The sequence below is a fragment of the Saccopteryx bilineata genome, chromosome 5, assembly GCF_036850765.1.
Source record: "Saccopteryx bilineata isolate mSacBil1 chromosome 5, mSacBil1_pri_phased_curated, whole genome shotgun sequence".
In the NCBI taxonomy this organism is placed as follows: domain Eukaryota; kingdom Metazoa; phylum Chordata; class Mammalia; order Chiroptera; family Emballonuridae; genus Saccopteryx; species Saccopteryx bilineata.
The window spans coordinates 255,110,384-255,132,638 of NC_089494.1; the positions used below are offsets into that span (position 1 = coordinate 255,110,384).

Below are 22,255 nucleotides of genomic sequence, written 5' to 3' on the forward strand. Positions count from 1 at the left end.
TGTTTAAATTGAATTAGCGGCATTTATTCTCTTGTTCTAGCTTCTTTAACTCAATATTATGTTTGTGAGAATCATCTATGTGGTTGCCTGTAGATATACAGGGTGGGGCAAAAGTAGGTTCACAGTTGTGAGTAGGTAAAACACAGTTTATTCTTGTATTATTATTTATTGTAGTATTTTCCATACAGACAACTCCAAACCTACTTTTGCCCACCCTGTAGTTTATTCGTTTTCATAATCTAATATGTAAATGTTATAGCTTCTTAAATCTATTTTTGTTTTGAGGGATATATGGATTTTTTCCAGTTTACATTATTACAAATGATGCAATTCACATTCTTATTCATTATACATTTTTAATTTTGATTCAAGTGCTGGAATATTTTTAAACCTTATTTTAGCTAACGGGATTTCACTTTTCCAGGAATCCTTTCCTAGACTGTCCAGGTTTGGGTCAGGTACCTTTCTGTATGCGCTGATAACACTCTCTCTGTCATAAACGTTTATGCTGTATTTTTCAGTGTTCAGTGTGTGTGTGTGTGTGTGTGTGTATAAAATCATGGTTTCTGCTTCTCTGTTATCCTGGCACACACAGAGTATTTAAATGTTGAGTGAATGAGTTTTCTAATACATTCACTCTTTTATTGCTAAAAAATAAAATAAGCATAAATATAGAGGTAAGCAAAAGTAGGTTTACAATTGTTCATATTGAAAACAATAACAATTATTAATAAATAATACCAAAAGAAGCTGTTTTGCGTACTCACAGCTGTAAGCCTACATTTGCCTACCCTGTTTAATGGAAATTAGGTAATACACTTAATTACTTTCTGCCTTTATTTTATTCTCTTTAGTTAGATATTCAGAGTTCCTTTGAAATGGATTATTAAGTTATTTTTTACTGTTAGGCATCTGTGTTTGCACTTTTGTAATTTCATTTTGCTATACAGCTATTGTGTTAAGTATTTTGGGAATTTAAAAAAATAATTTGGCCTGACCTGTGGTGGCGCAGTGGATAAAGCGTCGACCTGGAAATGCTGAGGTCACCGGGTTTTTGTGTCACATTTAATCTATAATCTTCTTTTTGGCAAATAATATTATTTGTCTTTTGAGGGTAATTTTGAGTTTTGGAAATAGCTGAAAGATTTGGAACAAAGAAGGGAATTTTATGAATGGTAAACTATTGATCATCAGTGAGTTGAAATGACAAGATGCATGGACTCTCCCTCCTTGCCCCATCCCCTGTGGCTCTAAAAGCTTTTCTTTTATAGTTAAGTCACTGAATTCAGGTAGAATTGAGCCACTAAGATAAGTCAGAGTTTATAGTATATTGCGTCTTTGAGTTCTTGTGCCTTTAAACTGGTTACTTTGATGAGTTATTTATCTTGCGCTTAATTTAGATTTAATTATAATTTAATTTGTAAGAGTGTTTTTAATTTTTAGCCTTTTTTATCATGAACTTGTCTTCTCCGAAATTAAAATTTTCATCTTTGCTTTAATACTTGAACCGCCATGCCTATTACTAACATTTGTGCCCACCCCCACCCCCAAATTCAATGAGGGTATCTTCTGCTGTCATGTTTTTCTCACTGTCTCTTAGGCTTGATTTCTCTATTCTTGCTCATTTTGGGCTTTTTATGTCATCTTTATTGATATCATCTGCTGCTTTGTCTTTCTTCCCCACTAAACTGTGAGGTTAAGGCAGGTGTTTATTAGGAATTTAACAAAAATGTTTTTTGAATATATGAAGACTCTCACCTATTTTGGTCTTTGCCAAAGCACTCTCATTTCCCACAAGTGCTTATTTATTTTTACACTAGTTATTTTATTATTTAAAAACCCTCCTACTTCTTTATTGGGAAAAGATGGTCCCTCTCTCCCTTTAGCCATGAATTTCAACTACATTTATTAGGCAAATCACTATGACAAGTCTTGGGGATAATACAGAAGCAGTGATAATGGTTTTTGTAGTCAAGTAGCTTAAACATTCTACCTGCTTTTCCTCAAGGTAGATGAGAGAAGCAGTCAGTGAACCTCCCAAAGTGAAGCAACTACAAGTTGATGCCTCTCATCTCTTGCCTCCCTCTCTCCTTTTCTCCCTCCTTCACTCTCTCAAAAAAAATGTTCCTCAACTCCAGTGGGGTGTGGCAAATGTAGGTTTACAGTTGTATGTGTATGTGAAACACAGACTTTATTCTTGTATCATGATGTATTAATTATTGTATTATTTTTCCACATGAACTAACGTCAACCTATTTCCCCATTATTTCTGGAAAACCTTCCCTGACACCGTCTTTTCCTGTTGCCTCCAACCCTAAAGTCTGAACTGTGGCCTTTTCCCTTAATGTCTGTTGTATTAAGTACAGAATCCGTATTTAATAGAAAAATTCTAGCAGATACAAATTATTGAAATGTTTATATTAATTGTACTTTTAATCCATAGAGTTTTATGTTAAGTATGGTACATGGATTTACCTCCATGGAGTAAGGATACATTTCTTGAATTGATTTGTCACTTGTTGTCAGAAGAAGCACTTCATTAAATAATTGTGACCCTAGAAAAAGACAGTCAGTTATGTAGGTCAAAGTTATCAGATTTGCTACTTGCATGATAATTTATACATTTTATCAGATTTTAAAACATAAAATTGAATCTTGTAACTCGGGTAGAAAAACATTACATCCTCTGTATTTTCTTTTTGGCAACATATCAGGGTTTTTTTGTTTTGTTTTGTTTTTTTTACAGAGACAGAGAGAGAGTCAGGGAGGGATAGATAGGGACAGACATACAGGAATGGAGAGATGAGAAGCATCAATCATTAGTTTTTCATTGCGCATTGTGACACCTTAGTTGCTCATCGACTGCCCTCTCATATGTGCCTTGACCGTGGGCCTTCAGCAGACCGAGTAACTCCTTGCTCGAGCCAGCGACCTTGGGACCTTGGGTCCAAGCTGGTGAGCTTTTTGCTCAAACCAGATGAACCTGCGCTCAAGCCGGCGACCTCGGGGTTCCGAACCTGGGTCCTCCGCATCCCAGTCCGACGCTCCATCCACTGCACCACCGCCTGGTCAGGCACATCCTACGTATTTTCATTACAAAAATTTATTATTAATTTGTAGCCATCAGTTCAACTTTCATAATTAGCATTATGGCAAGCAGACTGGGAATGCAGAAAGCATGAGTATGGATACCTACCCTTGAGTTTGTAATATGGTTCCTTATTATCAACAAGCCTTCCCTCTGCTCTAGTCAATCCGCTATTCCCTGTATCTCACCATCACTTGATCTGTTTACCTTATGTAATCATAAGTTCAGCTCTACTTCTGTGTGACCAGCAAAAGAAGAGATTTTATTTAGCATAACTTTAGGCTCTCAGAAGCTGTGTTAGTGGGCCAAAGAGAACATAAAGGAAAATATGATTTTTTTCTTATTGGAGAAGACCAAATTTTTGCATAGGGTTGGTCTTTTGTCCTAGGAAAGGGATAAAAGACACATTCTTCTTGTCTATATGGAATATATTTGATGACTGTATTTTATAAATCAAAGGTCTGGATTTATCTTTTAAAAAGAGGTGGGTTTTTTGTTTTTTGGGTTTTTTTGTTTGTTTGTTTGGTTTGGGGTTTGTTCACCTATCCAGCAAGATGAAGCTACCATGGAATAGACTTAGATACCAAATACATATTAGGATGGCACTTTATGGTTTATAAAAATAATATATTTCCCAATTTATTTCTGATTTCAAATATTTAAATTTGAAAGGTATAACTGCCAAAACCCCATTTTTCTGAATTCTGTTGAACTTAGACACACTTGGCGTTGGAAATTCTTCATTGATAGAGCTTAAGATACTTCAATTTTGTGGCACAAATAAATATAGCAGGCATTTACAGACAAATAGGTATTCATGAGGAATGATTTTATTAGGGGTGCTTTCTTAGGAGACCTAGGATTTTTGAGTCAGTCAAAAGCAGGAATGGAGAAGAACAAGGAGTGGAGGCCTGTGGAGGCAGAGAGAAAGGACTGGACCAAGTGTTCTAGGAACCGAGTTGAGACCGGTAAGTACTGCTGAGTGGAGGGGAGGACTGACCAGCGGTGACAGAGGGTTAGCAAGGTAAAGTAGGGTAATTTAAAAATTATCTTTATTTTTAAAAATAGTATTTCTTCTGATTTTCTTCTAATTTCTACCTGCACATAAAGAAGTTGATTTCACCTATAAGTGAAGGGGTTTAGGATCATCCAATGAACTCTTCCAAAAATCTCATATGAACATTACACATTTTTCTTATATTTACTTTCTCATCCTTTTTGTCTCAAAAGCTTTTAAAATATATAGAGAGAATTTCTATTTGTATTTTCTATCATGATTGCTTTCAAATCATTGTTCTACCCCTATGCAAAAAGCTCTTTATTTTTGAGGATCATGGAATTTTTGTATGCCGTGAGAATGCAGACAGCTAAGTTACCTTTCCTCATTAAATTTACTGATGCCTTTGATGCCTAAATTTTAGTCTTCTATCTTTACTTTTTTAAACCCTGACCATTCATTATTCATGATTGACTTTATTTTTCTTAAGGATGGCCCATCAAGCCATCTAACCTCACAGGTCATTTAGTTCTTAATAATGAATGACCTGCACCTTTCTCTGCTGCAGAAACCATCTCTTGTGCCTTCCTTGATTTTTTTTTTTTTTGGCAAGCTTTATTAAGATATAATTTACAAAGTACAGTTCCAGGAGTTCAGACATCCAAACAATTGGATAACCAGTTCCTCAACAGGCAAGCTATTCAACAGCTCCATTACCCTTCAAAGTTGTTCGTGCTTCTCCATAGTCCTCTGCTTACCTAGGTAACCTGGCACTAACAGCCACTGGTCTGCTCTGACTCTGTAGTTTTATCTTCCAGAGTGTCATACAAGTGGAATCATACAATACAAGCTTTTGAGAGTGGCTTTTTTCACTTAGCAGTATGCACTTGGCGTACGTCCATGTTGTATGGATTAGTAGTTCCTTTTGCTGTGTAGTATTCTGTTGTACCAGCTTGTCTTTTTATTCAGCTGTTCATGGACATTGGATTGTTTCCAGTTTAGGGTAATTGTGAATGAAACTCTATGGATACTTGTGTATAGGTTTTTATGTAAATTTAGTTTTAATTTGTGTTGAGTAGATATCTAGGAGTGGGATTGTTTGACATGTGGTCATGTGTATTTAACTTATTAGAGATTGTCAAACTGTTTTCCAGTGTGGTTGTACCAGCAGTTTATGAGAAATCCAGCTGCCATGCATCCTTACCAGCATGTGATATTAGCCAAGTTTCCTTTTAGCTCTTCTAATAGGTGTGCAGTGGTGTTTTGGATTTTAATTTGTGTATCAATAATAAATGATGTTCAGCATCTTTTCATGTGCTTATTTGTTATCCATATATTTTCTTTAGTCATTTGTCTGTTCAGATCCTTTACCCATTTAATAAAATGAGTTATTATTGAGTTTTTATATATTCTGGGTACAGTTCTTTATCAGATACATAATTTGCAAAAATTTTCCATATGTTATAAACCAATATTGCCACTACTTTTTAAAAAATGGTCAATTATCTTTTAGCGCAACTAAAAATGGTGACAGTGTCTTTTATGTTTACCTTTATCTTAATCATTTTGGGGAAATCTTCATTTCTTTATGTAAATCCAAATGTCTGTGTGGTAATGTATTTCTTCTGCCTAAAGAATTTTCTGTAATATTTCTTATAGTGCACATCCTCTGATAATTAATTTTCTGTTTTTGTTTGTCTGAATTATCTTTATTTTACCATCATTTTTGAAAGACATTTCTGCTAAATGTAGAATTGTGGATTGATAGATTCTTTCAGCACTTTAAAGATGTCGCTCCATTGTCTTCTGGCTTGCATAGTTTTAAATGCAAAATGTGCAGTAATTCTTATCTTTCTTCTTGTATGTGTAATTTAGAGTATTACCAATTCTGTTCAACATTAACTGGAAGCCTTAACCAAAACAATAAGATGAAGGGGGAATAAATCCACAGTCATTTGAAAGAGGAATTAGAATTGTGGTTTTTCACAGGTATTTGTATAGAAAAATATAAGAATCTATAGATATATTATTAAAACTGGTAGAAGAATTTTGCAAATGTACTGGATATAAATGGGCCAAGTCTATATACACCAAAAAGAAGTAAGATTTTTTTTTTAAGTTAACATTTTTGGTGGTGATAAAAATAATTAGGTATGCCAGAATGCCTCCAATAAATAATATGTCATACCTTTACAAATAAAATCATTAAATGTTGTTAAGAATGGTTTTAAAAATAATAAAATAGTAGTGCTTAATGAATTGTAGTTCACTTACAAATAGACCACACAGATCAGTGAAGAGCTTAGAAACAGATGCATAAAGAAAAACTTGATAAATTAGATTTAATCAGTCACAAACTTGTTCTTCAAAAGACATCATCAAAAAAGTGTAAAGGCAACCCTTAGGCTTGTAGAAAATATTTGCAGATAGATTATGTATCTGGTGAGAAATCTATATTTATGAAAACTTTTATTACTCAATGAATAGACAAATTAATCCAATTAAGAAATAAGCAAAGGATTGGAACATATATATTTACTGAAGAACATGTATGAATTACCAATAAGCATTTAAAAGATGTTCAATGTCATTATGCAGTGGATGCCACTTTGTATTCACTGGAATGACTAACGTGGAGCAGTTTTTGGTGGGAATATAAAATTGTTCAGTTACTTTGGAAAACAGTTGGGCAGTTTCTTAAAATGTTAAACATGAAATTACTCTATGGCTTAACAATTCTATTTCTGTGTACCTACCCAATAGAATTGAAACTATATGCCCACACAAAGACTTGGGCACAAATGTTTATTAATAGCAGCATTATTGACAATAGCCAAAAAGTATGGAGGAAAAAATAAGAGTTCCATCAACTGATAAATGGATAGGCAAATGTGGTGGCCTGACCAGGCGGTGGCACAGTGGATAGAACATCGGACCGGTATGCAGGAGATCAGGTTCAAAACCCCGAGGTTGCCGGCTTGAGCGCAGGCTCATCTGGTTTAAATGCAGGCTCACCAGCTTAAGCGTGGGATCGCTGGATTGAGCATGGGATTATAGACATGATCCCATGGTTGCTGGCTTGAGCCCAAGGTCACTGGCTTGAGCCAGGGGTCACTCGCTCTGCTGTAGCCCCCAGTCAAGGCATATATGAGAAAGCAGTCAATGAACAACTAAGGTGCTGCAAAGAAGAATTGATGTTTCTCATTTCTCTCAATTCCTGTCTATTGTCCCTATCTGTCCCTTTCTCTGACTCTCTCTGTCTCTGTCACAAAAAATAAAAAATGTGGTGAATTACTCATATATGCTACAACATGATATGAACCTTAAAGACACTATGCTCAGTGAAAAAGTCCACAAAAGAACACTTATTACATGATTTTACTTACGTGAGCCATTATTCTGAATAGGAAAATATCCAGAAGGGACAAAACGATTATGGTTACCTTGGGTGGTGCTTGGAATAAGGAGATTGTAATGGGCACAAGGTTTCTTTCAGAGCTGATGGGATATTCCAAAATTAGATTGTAGTGATGATGGTACAGTTCTGTGTGCATTTACATACACGTGCGCTCACATATATATGTATATATGTATATACACATACACACACACACTTACACTGAGTGAGTTTTTATGGTAGTAAATGATATCTCAATAAAGTATTAGTTAAAAAAATACAGACAAACATTTTAGAGATTTCATGGGGCACAAAGGTAGCTTAATCAATTGAGATAGGATGATACTTGGATAAAATTAATTTCTATACTAGACTGTTTATAAAAAATAAATTCTAATGGACAGGAGAACTACATACATAAAGAAAAACTTAAATTATATACACACATATAAAATAATTATCTCTAACTTTCAAAAGTTTTTGTTATCCAAGAAAAAGATGTACAAAACATAAAACAAGGTGCAAAAAGTGGTTAATAGGCCTTGCCAGTGGTGGTGAGGTGGATTGAGTGTTGGCCTGGGACGCTGAAGGCCTGAGTTCAAAACCCCGGGATCGCTGGCTAGAGCACGAGCTTGCTGGTTTGAGCACGGGGTTGCCAGCTTGAGTGTGGGATCATCGGCATGACCCCAAGGTCCCGGGCTTATGCCCAAGGTCGCTGCCTTGAGCAAGGGGACACTGGCTAACTTGGAGCAAGCCCTCCCCCTCGCATCAAGGCACCTATGAGAAGCAATCACTGCACAACTACAGTGATGCAACTACGAGCTGATGCTTCTCATCTCTCTCCTTCCCCTTTCACTCTTTCTTCCTGTCTTGCTCTCCAAAAAAAATAGTCTATGCTACATTAAAACAAAACAAAGTAATAAAACTTCTGTATGAGAAGACAAAATGAAAAGTCAAGCCATAATTGGAGGATGTATGTGATTCATAAAATCGGTAATTATTATCCAGAATACATAAAACTGTACTGAATTTTTAAAAGGCCAGCAATCTATTTGAAGAGTGGCAAAGGTAAATCTGGAAATGAAATTTTTAAAGTATGATAAACCTCAGTAATAATTAGGGAACTACTATAAATTAAAATGACAAGTGATTTTACTTTTATGTGTTTGACAAATAGAAAGTCTGATAATACCAAGTTTCGGTGAGCACTTGGGGAAAACAGGGACTTTCAAACTGATGATGGACTTATAAGATGATTCAACCATATAATACAAAATCCGGTCAAGTTAGAAATGTTCACACTTTAAAGCCAAGTAATCCCACTTACAGACTTCTACGCATAAGAAACTCTAACGTTTGGACAGGATGACACATTTATGAAGAATTTTAATGCAGCTCTCTTTCTAATAATGAAAAAAAGTGAGAAGTCACACAGCTCTTGATTTAGAAATGGATAAATTGCATGTATTTATATAAATGAACTCTGTTTTAGTCATATTGAATAAACTAGGAATTTTGATTTTTGGTAAGGGTAATCTTAAATTATCTAGATCAGTCCTGCTGAAAACAATGGAAAATGCTAAGTTAAAAAAAATTAAAAAGAACTGAAAATACATTGGGAATACTCTCAATTACTAATATTGAGGTAAGTAAGAAATAAAAAGTTGAGCTGGTTAAGCTTGAAGTTATTTGTTGATATCATAAATTTGTGCATTCCTTGCTGACTAAGCCAGAAGATCAGAATTCAATCCCTTTTCTTTGTCAAGGTAGATAGATATCTTACAGGAGATCTTCTCCAAATGAAGCTAGGACTTGGAAAACCCATGCCTTCAGGAAAAGAGCAACCAGACCCACATCATTCTTCCTTCCTGAAGTCCTGGCAGGCTACTTGATGATCAGAGCAGGAAAAGGAAAAAATAAAGGGAAACTGAATTTATCACAGACTGGCCCTTTAGTAGATCTGAGGCAATTAAAGAAACTCAGGCTGTGTCATTGAAGTGTTGCTGTGGTCTGAAGTTTGTGTCCTCACTCCTAAAATTCGTATGTTGATAATCTAATGTCAGGCCCTGGCCTCACTCAGTGGATAGAGCATCCGCCGGGCATATGGCCATCCAGGTTTGATCTTCGGTCAGGGCACACATGGAAGTGACCATCTGCTTCTCTTCCCCTCCCTTCCCTCTCTCCTTCTCTCCCTCTTCCCCTCTTCCAGCCAGTGGCTCTAGGGGTTGGAGCATCACAGTCGGCTGGGCACTGAGGATCCATTGATTCCAATATCAGCTCCCATCTCTGCCAGATGGATTCTGTCGGGGCGCATGCAGGAGTCTGTCTCTGTCTCTCTATCTCCCCTCTTCTCATAGAAAAAAAAAAGGTTTTAAAACCACTGGAATAGTTAAAAAGGAAAAAAGAACAGTTAAATAGAAGAAAAATGCACAATTGGCCCTGTGACTTTTGTTTATGGCAGCGAGAATGTAAAGCAGTTTGATTTCCTAAAAAGCTAAACCTAAGCCTACTATATTACTCAGCCATTTCACTATTGATTATTTACACAAGAAAAATCAAAACATACCACTATTTTAATCAGTAAAAATCATAGTATAGTAATTCATACAATGGATATACCACTGGGACATATAATTAAAAAGTAATGATATAAACAACAGTAGGAATAAGTCTCAAAATCATTCTGCTGAGTGAAAAATATCAAGCAAAAAAAAAAAAGATATTATACAGCTTTAATGTTCATAAATTGTATAGAATGTAAAGTAACGGGCCTGACCTGTGGTGGCGCAGTGGATAAAGCATCGACCTGGAACACTGAGGTCACGGGTTCAAAACCCTGTACTTGTCTGGTCAAGGCACATATGGGAGTTGATGCTTTCTGCTCCTCCCCCCTTTCTCTCTCTCTCTCTCTCTCTCCTTCTCTCTCTCTCACTCTCTCACCTCTCTAAAATGAATAAATTTAAAAAAATTTTAAATGTAAAGTAATGGACCAAAAAGGTTTTAGTGTTTGCCTAGGGTCGTGAGTGGGGAGAGAGATGGATTTAAGAAGAGCGTGAGAATACTTTTGGGAATGTGGGAAGTGTTTGTGATCATGATTGTGTTAATGGTTTTATTAGTAGTCATATGCCAAAACTTTAAACTGTATTTTATTTTATTTCATCTTATTGTTTTTTAGCAAGAGACAGAAGGGAGAGAGATAAGAAGCATCAACTGGTAGTTGCATCACTTTAGTTTTCATTGATTGCTTTCTCATATGTGCCTTTACTGGGGGGACTCCAGCCAAGCCAGTGACCCCTTGCTCAAGACAGCGACAATAGATCATGTCTATGATCCCACGCTCAGGCTGGTGACCCTGCATGCAAGCTAGTGAGCCCACGCTCAAGCCTGATGAGCTTGCACTTAAGCTAGTAGTGACCTTGGGTTTCGAACCTGGGTCCTCAGCATCCCAGGTCATTGCTCCATCCACTGCGCCACCACCTGACCAGGCTACTGGGAAATATTTCTAAATGACAAAGAGGTTTACCTGTTTTAGTAGTGAATATTTAAATTTGAATATTTTAATTTCTTTATAGTCTTGTAATTTCTGACAGTTATAGTATGACTTTATTTTATATATTGCCTAGTTCAACTTAATTCATCTAAAGGAAAAATGGCAACTCATAGTATATTAAATTTATAATTTTCTGATTCCGATAATTTATGGTTTTTTATTGTAAAATTTAGCTTTTTGAGTAATGTACTTTTCTCTCTTTAATAATACAGGTTTTGAGAGTATTTTAGAAGGGCTTTATGGACCACGGCTACGAAGAGACCTCAGTTTATTTGAAGGTAATGTTTTATTTCAAAATTTTAACCTTTTATCTCATTTAACAAATGAAAAATGGCTGTTCTACCCTAACTTTATGCTAATCATGAATTTGTGTTCTTGTCTAACTAGAAAACACTTTTAAAACATTTTGGAAGATTTTTGTAGAAATCTGAAATTTATAGTACAGTTCATTTACAAAATGGGTAATGCTAGTATAGATTTTCTACTGTGATTTTGATTGAATTATTTCTGTATCTTGTCAGTTGTTGTTGTTGTTCTAACTCTGTTCCCTCCTGTTCTCCTCTGTACCTTCCATTCTACTAAGACTAAGGTCCTAGTAGACCAAAAGGTCCTTCTCGATTCTATATATGTGAGTCTTTTGAGTTGAGGTAGTTAAAGTGATAGTTGGAGCAGTCAAAAGTTTTCTGCTCATTTTTTATTAATGTTGAGGAGCGTAATTGAGTTATGAATTATAGAGCCGAAAGGATCTATGAGAGATCATTTGTCCCAACCACCCATGTTTAGTCAGATGAATGATATCCATGTAGAACGTGACTTGAAGGACTGAGACCAAAATATGCCTGTGTCAGTGTTTTATCATTTCCATGGCTAAGATCTTTTTCTTATATCTCTTAACTTTCAACAGCTCTCACTATGGCATAGTTTAACACTAAAATAAAAATTTTACCTGATATATTTATAAGCAATTCTAATTGTAGTTTCATCTATTTTTCTGAGCTTATAAACAAAAGGAAAGTGCACAGAAATGAGAATTTAACCTATGCTTGATATTTCTTCAGCCTTTCTTTCTTAACCTGCTCTTTTCATTCATGTCAGAAGTCAGCATTATACTTAATTACCTTCTGATAACCCAAAGTCCAACTTGTGATTTTTAGCCCTTGCTTTCCTCACTTTTAATTATATAATTATGTATATATTTATGTTGCTTCAGAAACTGCTGTTTATTATATAAAGGGCATAATATTCTAAGGAAATAAATATTTCTTTAGTGTACAGTAACACATTGTTTAGGTAATTGAAAAATATAAATAAGCCTAAAAGTAAAAAATTACTCCCATGACCCACAGATAACCTTTAATATTTTTATAGAAATGTAAAATATACATTTGTGTGAATTTTTCCTTTTATTAAAATAGTATATAGAGCAGCGGTTCTCAACCTGTGGGTTGTGACCCCAGCGGGGGTCGATAGACCAAAACAGAGGGGTCGCCTAAAGCCATTGGAAATAAAAATGTATTGTATAATAAATATGTATCTTCCGATGGCTTTAGGCAACCCCTGTGTTTTGGTCGTTCGACCCCCGCCGGGGTCGCGACCCACAGGTTGAGAACTGCTGATATATAGGATTTGGCAAAACTAGGATTACAGTTGTTCATATAGAAATAGACATGCAGTTTATGATTATTACAATAGCTCTATTAACTCAAAAGAACATCACTGTACACATCCTTTGCCCATCCCTGTACTGTACAGACAGTATATATAGTTTTTTATTTCTTACTGTTTTTATAGAGAGAAAGAGAGAAACATCAATTTGTTGTTGCAGTTATTTATGCATTCCTGGGTTAATTCTTGTACATGTCCTGACCGCCTGGCTGGGGATCTAACTGGCATCCTTTGCATATTGGAATGATACTAACCAACTGTGCAACCAGCCAGAGCAGTATGCATAATTTTTGTACCTACTGTGTTTATTTACTGGTGTATCATTTGGGTATAGAAAGTTCTTGATCATCAATCCTAATGGCTGGACAGAATTACATTGTGGATCTATTATACCTAATTTAATACCCCATTGTTACATACCTTATTCCATTTATTATTTTAATTACAATAGCTTTTGTGATATATGTCTTCTTTTGTGCTTTTTTGTAGTAGGGGGGTCTATAAAAGTAGCTAAGCTTTGGATCTCAGTCCTTTTCACATATATAGCATATATAGGCATATACTTAATTTCATTGTCCTTTCTCACACCAGGTGTTCTAACTTTTCTCCAAATTTCATAGGTAAATTCTCCCTCCTTTTTCTTGCTTTTTTGAATTAAAAAGACTTCTAATTAAATTTTTAGGTGCAAGAGTAATGATGCTAATTATAGTAATAAATCTGTATCTGTGCAGGATGAAGGCAGCTCTATGTTTTGAAGGAAAATTAAACCGGTGTAAAAAGGCAGGTAGAAGCTATCTGTTGTAGACATGTCCAACTTTTCTTACCCCCTTCTAAATAGGTATGCTTTCTTTGTTGATACCATTATTAAGAATGGCTTAATATTTAGATGCTAGGATTACAAGTATAGATATTTCTTACTACAATATGTATATCTATATGCAAAAATCAAATAGATTAGTGTATGTTTTTAGATAATTGAAAATTTGAACCCTTACTTCAAAGCTCAGAAGCAAGTAAAATGAATAGCAAAGGATTCTTGTATATTACTTTAAATTTTTATAAAATTAAATATATATTATTTAAATTTTATAATTCATCCAAGTTAGATGACCTACAGCACAAACCTGCTACTTTTTCAGTGGAAAAGATATTCTAAATTTTATACTGCTATCTTAAAAACCAACTTTGGTATACTGTGTTTTTAAGACCTTTTTTATACCATCTATTGGTGTTTGAGAGGTTTATATTTTAATTTGATTCAGAACCACCTTCAGATTGAATGGTTTTGAAAAAAGATTGAATTAAAAATTAAATTAATTTTTAATTTGTTGAAAACAAAACAGAAGTCCCATTTTCTGTGTTCTTTGATCTGTTGTCATAACTTTTTGTTCTTTTGGGGAAAACATAATTCTTTTTGGAGTCAAGTTTCTAAAGAAACTTTGAATGTCATAAACTTCCCGTTTTATGTACTCCCAGAAAAGGTCTCTGGAGTCTGCGCCTTTCTCCTCTGAGAGTCTCCCCAGAACTCACCTTTCCCGCTTTCATAGGACTTTTAGTCCATTCTTTTCCATGTCTTATTGATGAGCCAGCTCTTTTCACCCATGAAATCATTTGATTGACTTGCCCTGACTGGATATTTTACAAAGATATGAAAGAGTACAGTAGCGCTGTGTAAACTGGCTGATGGGATCATTACTGCTTTTTTTCTGTGTGTTCATGTTTCAAAGGGAGATTTATTGTATCAGAGATCTGCAAGCTTATAGCCTGTGGGCCAAGTCTAGCTCACTGACTGTTTTTGAAAGGCCTGTGAGCTAAGAATGGTTTTCATTTTTAAATAGATGAAAAAAAAATCAAAAGATTAATATTTTCTGATGAAAGTTATGACGTTGAAATTGATCCAGTTCATCGTTTCTTTTGTTTGTTGACGTATTGTCGGCGGCTGCCTTTGTACAACAGCAGTATTGCTGAGTGGTTGTGACTGTATGGCCTGCGAAACCTAAAAGACTTTCTGTCTGGTGCTTTTTAGAAGAGGTTTGCTGACCCCTGACTTCTACCACTGACTGGAATATCATGTTTTTAGCTTAAGATCCTATTTTCCAAGTGCTAACACTGTAATGATAGAGACATCGAAACTAATTTTTAATAATCTTTATTGGATGGAATATTTGGAATGCTTATTTTATGTTAGGACTGTGAATAGCAATGAGGAAGGAAAAATGAATAAGTAGGATCTCTTCCTACTAGGAGCTCATGGCCTAGTTTCAAGTCAAAAGTTAATAGTTTTCTAATATGAATTAATGATTATTCATATTAAAACCAGAGAATCTAATACTACCTTGTAGTTATTTATATAAATTATATTATCTCCTATCAGTGTGTACACAAAGACTTCTCTGAATATATTCATCATGGTATTTGTAATGCCAAGATTAGAGAAACAAGCTTAATTATCCAGCAATAAAATGTTAAGTTATAATACATCTCTTTAATGGACTATATTTATCTCTTAAAAATGATTTAGAAGTATATTTGAGCATGGAAAATATTTGCAATAAATAAGCATGTGTATAAGATGGTTCTAATTTTTTTTTTTTTTTTGTATTTTTCTGAAGCTGGAAACAGGGAGAGACAGTCAGACAGACTCTCGCATGCGCCCGACCGGTATCCACCCGGCACGCCCACCAGGGGGCGACGCTCTTCCCACCAGCGGACGATGCTCTGCCCCTCCGGGGCATCGCTCTTTTGCGACCAGAGCCACTCCAGCGCCTGGGGCAGAGGCCAAGGAGCCATCCCCAGCGCCCGGGCCATTTTTGCTCCAATGGAGCCTCGCTGCGGGAGAGGAAGAGAGAGACAGAGAGGAAGGAGAGGGGGAGGGGTGGAGAAGCAGATGGGCGCTTCTCCTGTGTGTCCTGGCCGGGAATCGAACCCGGGACTTCTGCATGCCAGGCCGACGCTCTACCACTGAGCCAACGGGCCAGGGCCTCATATACTATTTCTAACCCCCTCTCTTAGATTCCCTTGTATTAGCATCCTTCAGTAGTGTGATACGTTTGTTAAAATTGTTGAGCTAATACTGATACATTATTACTAACTAAAACCCCCATAATTTACGTTAAGTTCACTCTTTGTGTCTTGTATATTTATGTGGCTTTTGCCAAAAGCAGTGTCATGTAGTCACCATTACAGTATCTTACACTGTAGTTTTACTGCCCTAAACGTCACCTGTATTCAACTTTTCAGTCCTCACCCCATTCTTAAACCATGCCAAGCACTCATCTTTTTACTGTCTCTGTAGTTTTTCTTTCCCAGAATGTCATAAACTTGGAATCATACAGTTTTTAGCCTTTGCTCACTTCTTTCACTGAGCAGTATGCATTTAAGGTTCCTTTCTGTGTTTTCATAGCCTCCTATCTCATTTCCTTTTATTGCTAAATAATACTACTTTATAGAGCTGTACCACCGTTGCTTTAGCCATTTACCTATTTGAAAGACATCTTGGTCACTTTCAAGTTTTGGTAATTATGAATAAAGCAGCTTACAGACATTTGTGGGCAAGTTTTTGTATGGATGTGTTTTCAACTCCTTTGGGTAAATACGTAGGAGCGCCATTGCTAGATTACATGGAAAGAGTGTTTAGCTTTGGACCAAACTGCCAGACTGTCTTCAAAAGTGGCCATGCTTTTGTTTTGCATTCCCACCAGCATTTGATGCTGTCATTAGTTTGGACTTTAACTATACTGTTGGGTGTTGTAGTGGTATCTTGTCTTAATTTGCAATTCTCTAATGGAATATGTTATTGAGTGCCTTTTCATATGCTTATTTGCTCTGCATACCTTCTTGGGTGAGTTGTTTGTTTGGACAAGTTTTGATATTTGGGTATGATGGAATAATAGAATAAGTGAGGAATTATTTCCACTTTCTGGAGCAGATTGTAGAGAAACCATCTGGACCGGTGCTTTCTGTTTTGGAAGGTTATTAATTATTGATTTAATTTTTTTAATAGAGGCCTGATCTGCAGTGGCGCAGTGGATAAAGCATCTACCTGGAACGCCGAGGTTGCCAGTTTGAACCCTGGGCTTGCCTGGTCAAGGCACATATGGGAGTTGATGCTTCCTGCTCCTCCCCCTTCTCTCTCTCTCTCTCTCTTTATCTCTCTCTCTTTCTCTCTTCCCCCCTCTCTAAAATGAATAAATAAAAAAATCTAAAAAAATTTTTAATAAAAATAAGCCTATTGAGCTTTTTTTTTTTTTCATGTGTGAGAATTGGTAGATTGTGGCTTTCAAGGAATTCATATTTCATCTGAAGTTATCAAATTTGTGGGCAACTAATGTTAACAATATTCTTTTATTATTTTATTATTTATAGAATCAGTAGTGATGGCCCATCATTTATTTCTCATAATTTCTCTTTTTCTTAGTTAGGTTGGCTAGACATTAATCAATTTATTATTTTTTTCAAAGAATTTGTTGATCCTAATTTTTTTTTTAATTTTGGTTGAATTTATTGGATTGACGTTGGTTCATAAAATGATAGGTTTCAGGTGTACAGTCTGTCCCTGTGTTGGGTGTTCAGCAGCCCGAGTCCCCTTCCATCCCCTTTGTCCCTGTACCCTCCCTGCTGCCTCCACCCCACTGTCCCTCTCCTGACCACCACACTGATCCCAGTTTTTAAAAAGGTGTAGATAAACTAGGACATATTACAAGCACTAATTATCTCGGGATGATGGAATTAAGAGTAGTTTTTCTTTTCTTCTTTGTACTTTTCTAGTTAGTATATAGTTTTATAATAAAAAATTATTTTAAAATACATTGCCCTGTTCAGTATCTTACCTCAAAATCAACATTGTTATAACCACTTTTTCATGATCTTTTTGAAAAATCTGGTTCGGTATTATTTTTTCACTTTTCATTGGGCTTTGTCTTCGGGAACTCCATACTTATTTCTATGCTTCAAGGTTACTGAAGAGAATAAAAACATTCAAAAGAAGTGTGATTATTTAAAATAAAAGTACCATCTTCTAAAGGCTTATTAGGTTTTTTTATATGTTTTTACAGCCTTAAGCTGCAATTATTATTCTCATTTGACAGCAAGGGGAATTATTGAAGGTCAGAGAAAGAAATGTGCCCTAGGTGGTGACATCTGGAATGTGGGAAGCCCAAAGTTCTGGACCAAGGGCTCCCTAATTTCAGAGTCTGTTGTCTTCTCATGATAGATTGGATTGGGTAAAGTGATTGGAGAGACACGTAGACTACAAGAGGACATATTCATGGTAGAAAGGTTGATCTCGTCAGTCAGTCATTTACTATCAGTTTTCATTATGACATTACCTTTCTTTAATAAAGCTGATTTTATGAAATACATAATTTGATGCTTTTGAGCTTATACCATCATGTATTAAAAATTACAAATAAGAGGCAACTTATTTTAGAGAGGATATCTGATTCATTGTCAACTTGTGAGTTTGAGATAAAAAGTTTGTGTTCATTGAACTTGAATGACATGAAAAGACAACCTGGAGGGAGGGAGAGATCTAGTCTATGGTTGATTTTTCTAAATCTGTTTTTCCGTATCTCTGTATGTCCTACTTCATTTATTTGGACTGAAAAAGCAAAAGTTGCTGTAGAAATAAGAATTATTAAATATTTGTAAATAAAGTTGTAGATTTTTGAACCCAAAAAGTTAGTGGCATTTATGTAATTATTGATTAGTCGTTGCCATTTATTTAACTGTGTAGGCATTTATTTTAATTAACATTTCCTCGAAGAACTTCTGTAATAAATGAGGGTAATCTCAGCATGCCCAATTTTATCTTACAACTGGTAATTGTCTTACTAAATCCAAAATTGTGCTTTGAGTTAACATTTTATCCCTGAAGCTTCATGAAACCTTGCAATGATATGTTCAGAACTATCCCTTCTCTTGGCCTACCAGCTATTTTTCAAAAATCTCACTGCTGGATTGCTTTCATATTTCCTATTCATGAGGTTATAATAAGAAAGCAGTTTAGATTTTATTGAGCTATCAAAATTATCTTATGGTTGTCATATGAGTCAAGTTTTTGCTATAGTAATCTATTTCATGCTTATGGGTGACCAGAATCCAGGACTCCAGCCTGTGGGTAGGGATCATATCTCCTCGTGACTCCAGGTCACAGACTGAGGGAGTAATGACTAGATGAAGTGACTTCTCGTGTTTGATGGTGGAAGCTCAAGGGACTGGGGAACTCAACCTGCCTTTTAAAGGCTCAGCTCGAATAGTATGCTGTCTCTTCTTCATATTCGCTTTGTTGGTCGCGAGCTCTGCTTCCCTAGTAAAAGACACTGCATGATCCTGCACGCAGGGCTGAATGTGTGGTTCTATTCCAGTGACACAGTGAAAGGTGGATAAAAATTATAAACATACATAGCTACAGTTCTGGGGTTTTACTTGCATAGATTGTGTAAACTTTTTTATTTTTGTCGGGTTCCTTACAAAAGTGTGTTTAATATCTTAAGCAGATAGTAAGTTAAAATCATCTGTCTTATGCAGCGTATGTGTGATAGTACAGGAGTGGAAAAGTTGTCTGGCGACTCTACCTTGTTAATAATTGACTTTTGCATGGTGCTTGTAGTTTACAAAGTATTTTCACATTTATTTGATCCACACCTAAGTTAAGTGATGGATCCTTATTTTATAGGTGTGGAAATTAAAACAAAAGCTTTGTGGCTTGATGAGGTTACAATAGGAAGTTCTTATCTCAAATTTTCTGAAACTGCAAATACAATTATCTTTCCATTACCTTATGATGGATCTTATGTTCGTATTCCCTGCTTTTTCCAAGTTTAGATAAATAGCAGGAATATTTCTGCACCACTGCCAAAAACAAAGGAAGCTATCACTACACTCTATGTTCCAAATATTGTATTATCTTCTCTTCTGGCCTGTATATTTGGATTGATGCAAGAGTATCCTGAGGGCTGATTCTAACTAGAATTTATTATTTCAAAAAAAGATAAGGGTATTTTAGGTGTTTAGCTGAAACATTTTCAACTTCATTATGTATGTCAAAAGGACAAGAGCAAAGTACTGTGGTACACCAGTGCTTTTCAAATTAGTCTCACTGGAGGTGCCTCAGATGATCATGGTTTTATGGGTTGAGGTTCTACATATGGATTTATTTGGGAAAAGAAATTTTGGAGAGTTCTGTTGCAGGGAGTAAGTTTGAAAAACCACTGTTTATACCAAGTATAGTTGGGATGAAAATGTTATATCTTCAGAAAGCTCCCTTACTAGAAAATGTTTGCTTTCCACAAATACTCTAATATAATAGTTGAATTATAAGGAATGTTCATCCTAAAAAAATCCATGTTGTATGTTGAATATTATAACTTGTTTACCCGCGTTTTGCTCTAACTTTTGCAACAAAGTTATTAAACAATGGAAGAAAAATATGATCTGAGTGTTTAGCTGTAGAAGTCTACTTTTTTCTTGGACAGAATTCCATGTCCTCAAATCTGGGATTTTTCTGTTGCTTTACCCATTTCCCTGTTTTATGTTGTCTTTTATGATACGCTTTTCCCCCATATCTCTCTGTTCTGATTTATTTCATAATGAAAATAAAAAATTAATAGGCCATGATAAATTGAATCTTTCAGAAGGCTAGATGAACCCTATTGTTAGAAAATTAATTTATAACCAGCTCACTGTTCTTGCCACTTTGTCCCATAATAGTGCACAACTCCTCTCCGACAGCCTCTCTGTTCATGTCCGCCCAGTTGTCACCAGTTTAATGTGGAACTCAGGCCTGTTCCCCTTTCTGATAGTAGTTAGTTTTTTTTATCCGAGCCATTGCTCCGGAGAGTGGTAATTTTATTTGTTTTAATAAATTTAGTATATTTAATGAATATTTTTCCCTCTTTTAAAGACTGTGAACCAGAAGAACTGACTGACTGGTCTATGGATGAAAAATGTTCATTTTGTAACCTACAGAGAGAAGCAGTCAGTGTAAGTTTTAGTGTTATGAAATTATTTCTAAATTATTCGCACAACTGTAACACATTTTTTTAACTTAATTTGTTCTGAAATTTTGTCACTTACTGTAGAATTTAAATACTTTATTTTGGTAATGAGAAGAATATTAAAGTCTTATCTTAGAATGTTAAAGTCTTATTTAGCTTATCTTGTAGGTGAGAATCCCAAAACACTCATCTTTTTTGCTTATTTCACATTTTTTTCTTATAACTCCTTGACTCAGGAAATTCAGTTCAGATCTGTTTTGGATTTATATACCAAGGCTGATCTTGGAGGCCTGCTTTGGTCGGAGACCACCCTATACTGTGGCCTCTTAGGAATCAGAAGTTGGAGGATAAGGTGGTACTGCTTTGTAGCTTTTACTTTCTCTTGAAGCCTTTTGGATATTGTAATTATCTTCTGTTTAAATTCTTAAACATTAGTGTCTGCTGTAAACAGGACATAAACTAGACAAGCAGCATCTTGTGTGGTGGGGCCCTAATTATTCACGTACTGTGGTCATAGGGGAAAATGAGAACTCAAGAACCTGTACCTATTTTGGTCAGACTAGTAGGTAAACATATGGTTTGTTGTTAAAAGTCTCATTGCTGATGTGCTATCTAGTGAATTTATTCAGCAATATAATTTATCTGCTCTTTCCCTTTTTTTGACTACAGTTTTGCTAAGTACTAAGGCTAATGTGGTCCTCTGTCAGAGCTAAGTTTCTTTTTTCCCGACTCCTGTTCCAAATTGAGTGTTTTCTATATAGTTTGATATGATGAAAAGATTGAACAAGTAAGTTAAATTTTTCGCCATTTTTAATGGAACCGACTAATTTTCTTTCCTGTTGTGTTGTAATTTTAGGATTGTATACCGTCTCTCGATTCTTCACAGTCGACACCAACCGAGGAGCTGTCATCTCAGGGCCAGTCCCACACTGAACAGATTGAATGCCAAGCAGAAAATTACCTAAATGCACTCTTTCGAAAGAAAGGTAATATTGGTGTTCTTGGTCATTTAAGATTTGCAGTAGAATATCTAAAGTGTTTGAATTTCTCTCACACACATTTTTTTTCAGAATTTTTAAAATTAATTTTAATGGGGTGACATTGATAAATCAGGGTACATATGTTCAGAGAAAACATCTCCATATTATTTTGACATTTGATTATGTTGCATGCATAACCCTCACCCAAAGTCAAATTGTCTTCCGTCGCCTTCTATCTGGTTTTCTTTGTGGCCCTCCCAACCCCCCCCTCCCGTAACCACCACACTCTTGTCCATGTCTCTGAGTCTCATCTTTATGTCCCATCTATGTATGAGATCATATAGTTCTTATTTTTTTCTGATTTACTTATTTCACACAGTATAATGTTATCAAGGTCCATCCATGTTGTTGTAAATGATCCGATGTCATCATTTCTTATGGCTGAGTAGTATTCCATAGTACATATGTACCAAAGCTTTTTAATCCATTCGTCCTCTGACGGACACTTGGGATGTTTCCAGATCTTCGCTATTGTGAACAATGCTGCCATAAACATGGGGGTGCATTTCTCCTTTTGAGAC

General features: G+C 35.6%; 1 protein-coding gene across 13 annotated transcripts in view; it reads left to right on the forward strand.

Moving 5' to 3' along the window:
* Positions 1-22,255, forward strand: part of LCORL (ligand dependent nuclear receptor corepressor like) — a 119,062-nt gene that overhangs the window by 23,355 nt on the left and 73,452 nt on the right. For 10 of the 13 annotated variants that reach the window (XM_066232468.1, XM_066232467.1, XM_066232475.1 and 7 more), the window contains exons 2-4: positions 11,245-11,310; positions 20,601-20,680; positions 21,551-21,680. In XM_066232468.1, coding sequence (XP_066088565.1) covers positions 11,245-11,310; positions 20,601-20,680; positions 21,551-21,680 — 276 coding nt within the window. The remainder of the gene's footprint in view (positions 1-11,244; positions 11,311-20,600; positions 20,681-21,550; positions 21,681-22,255) is intronic. The other 3 variants (XM_066232472.1, XM_066232471.1, XM_066232473.1) reach the window with 1 other exon arrangement.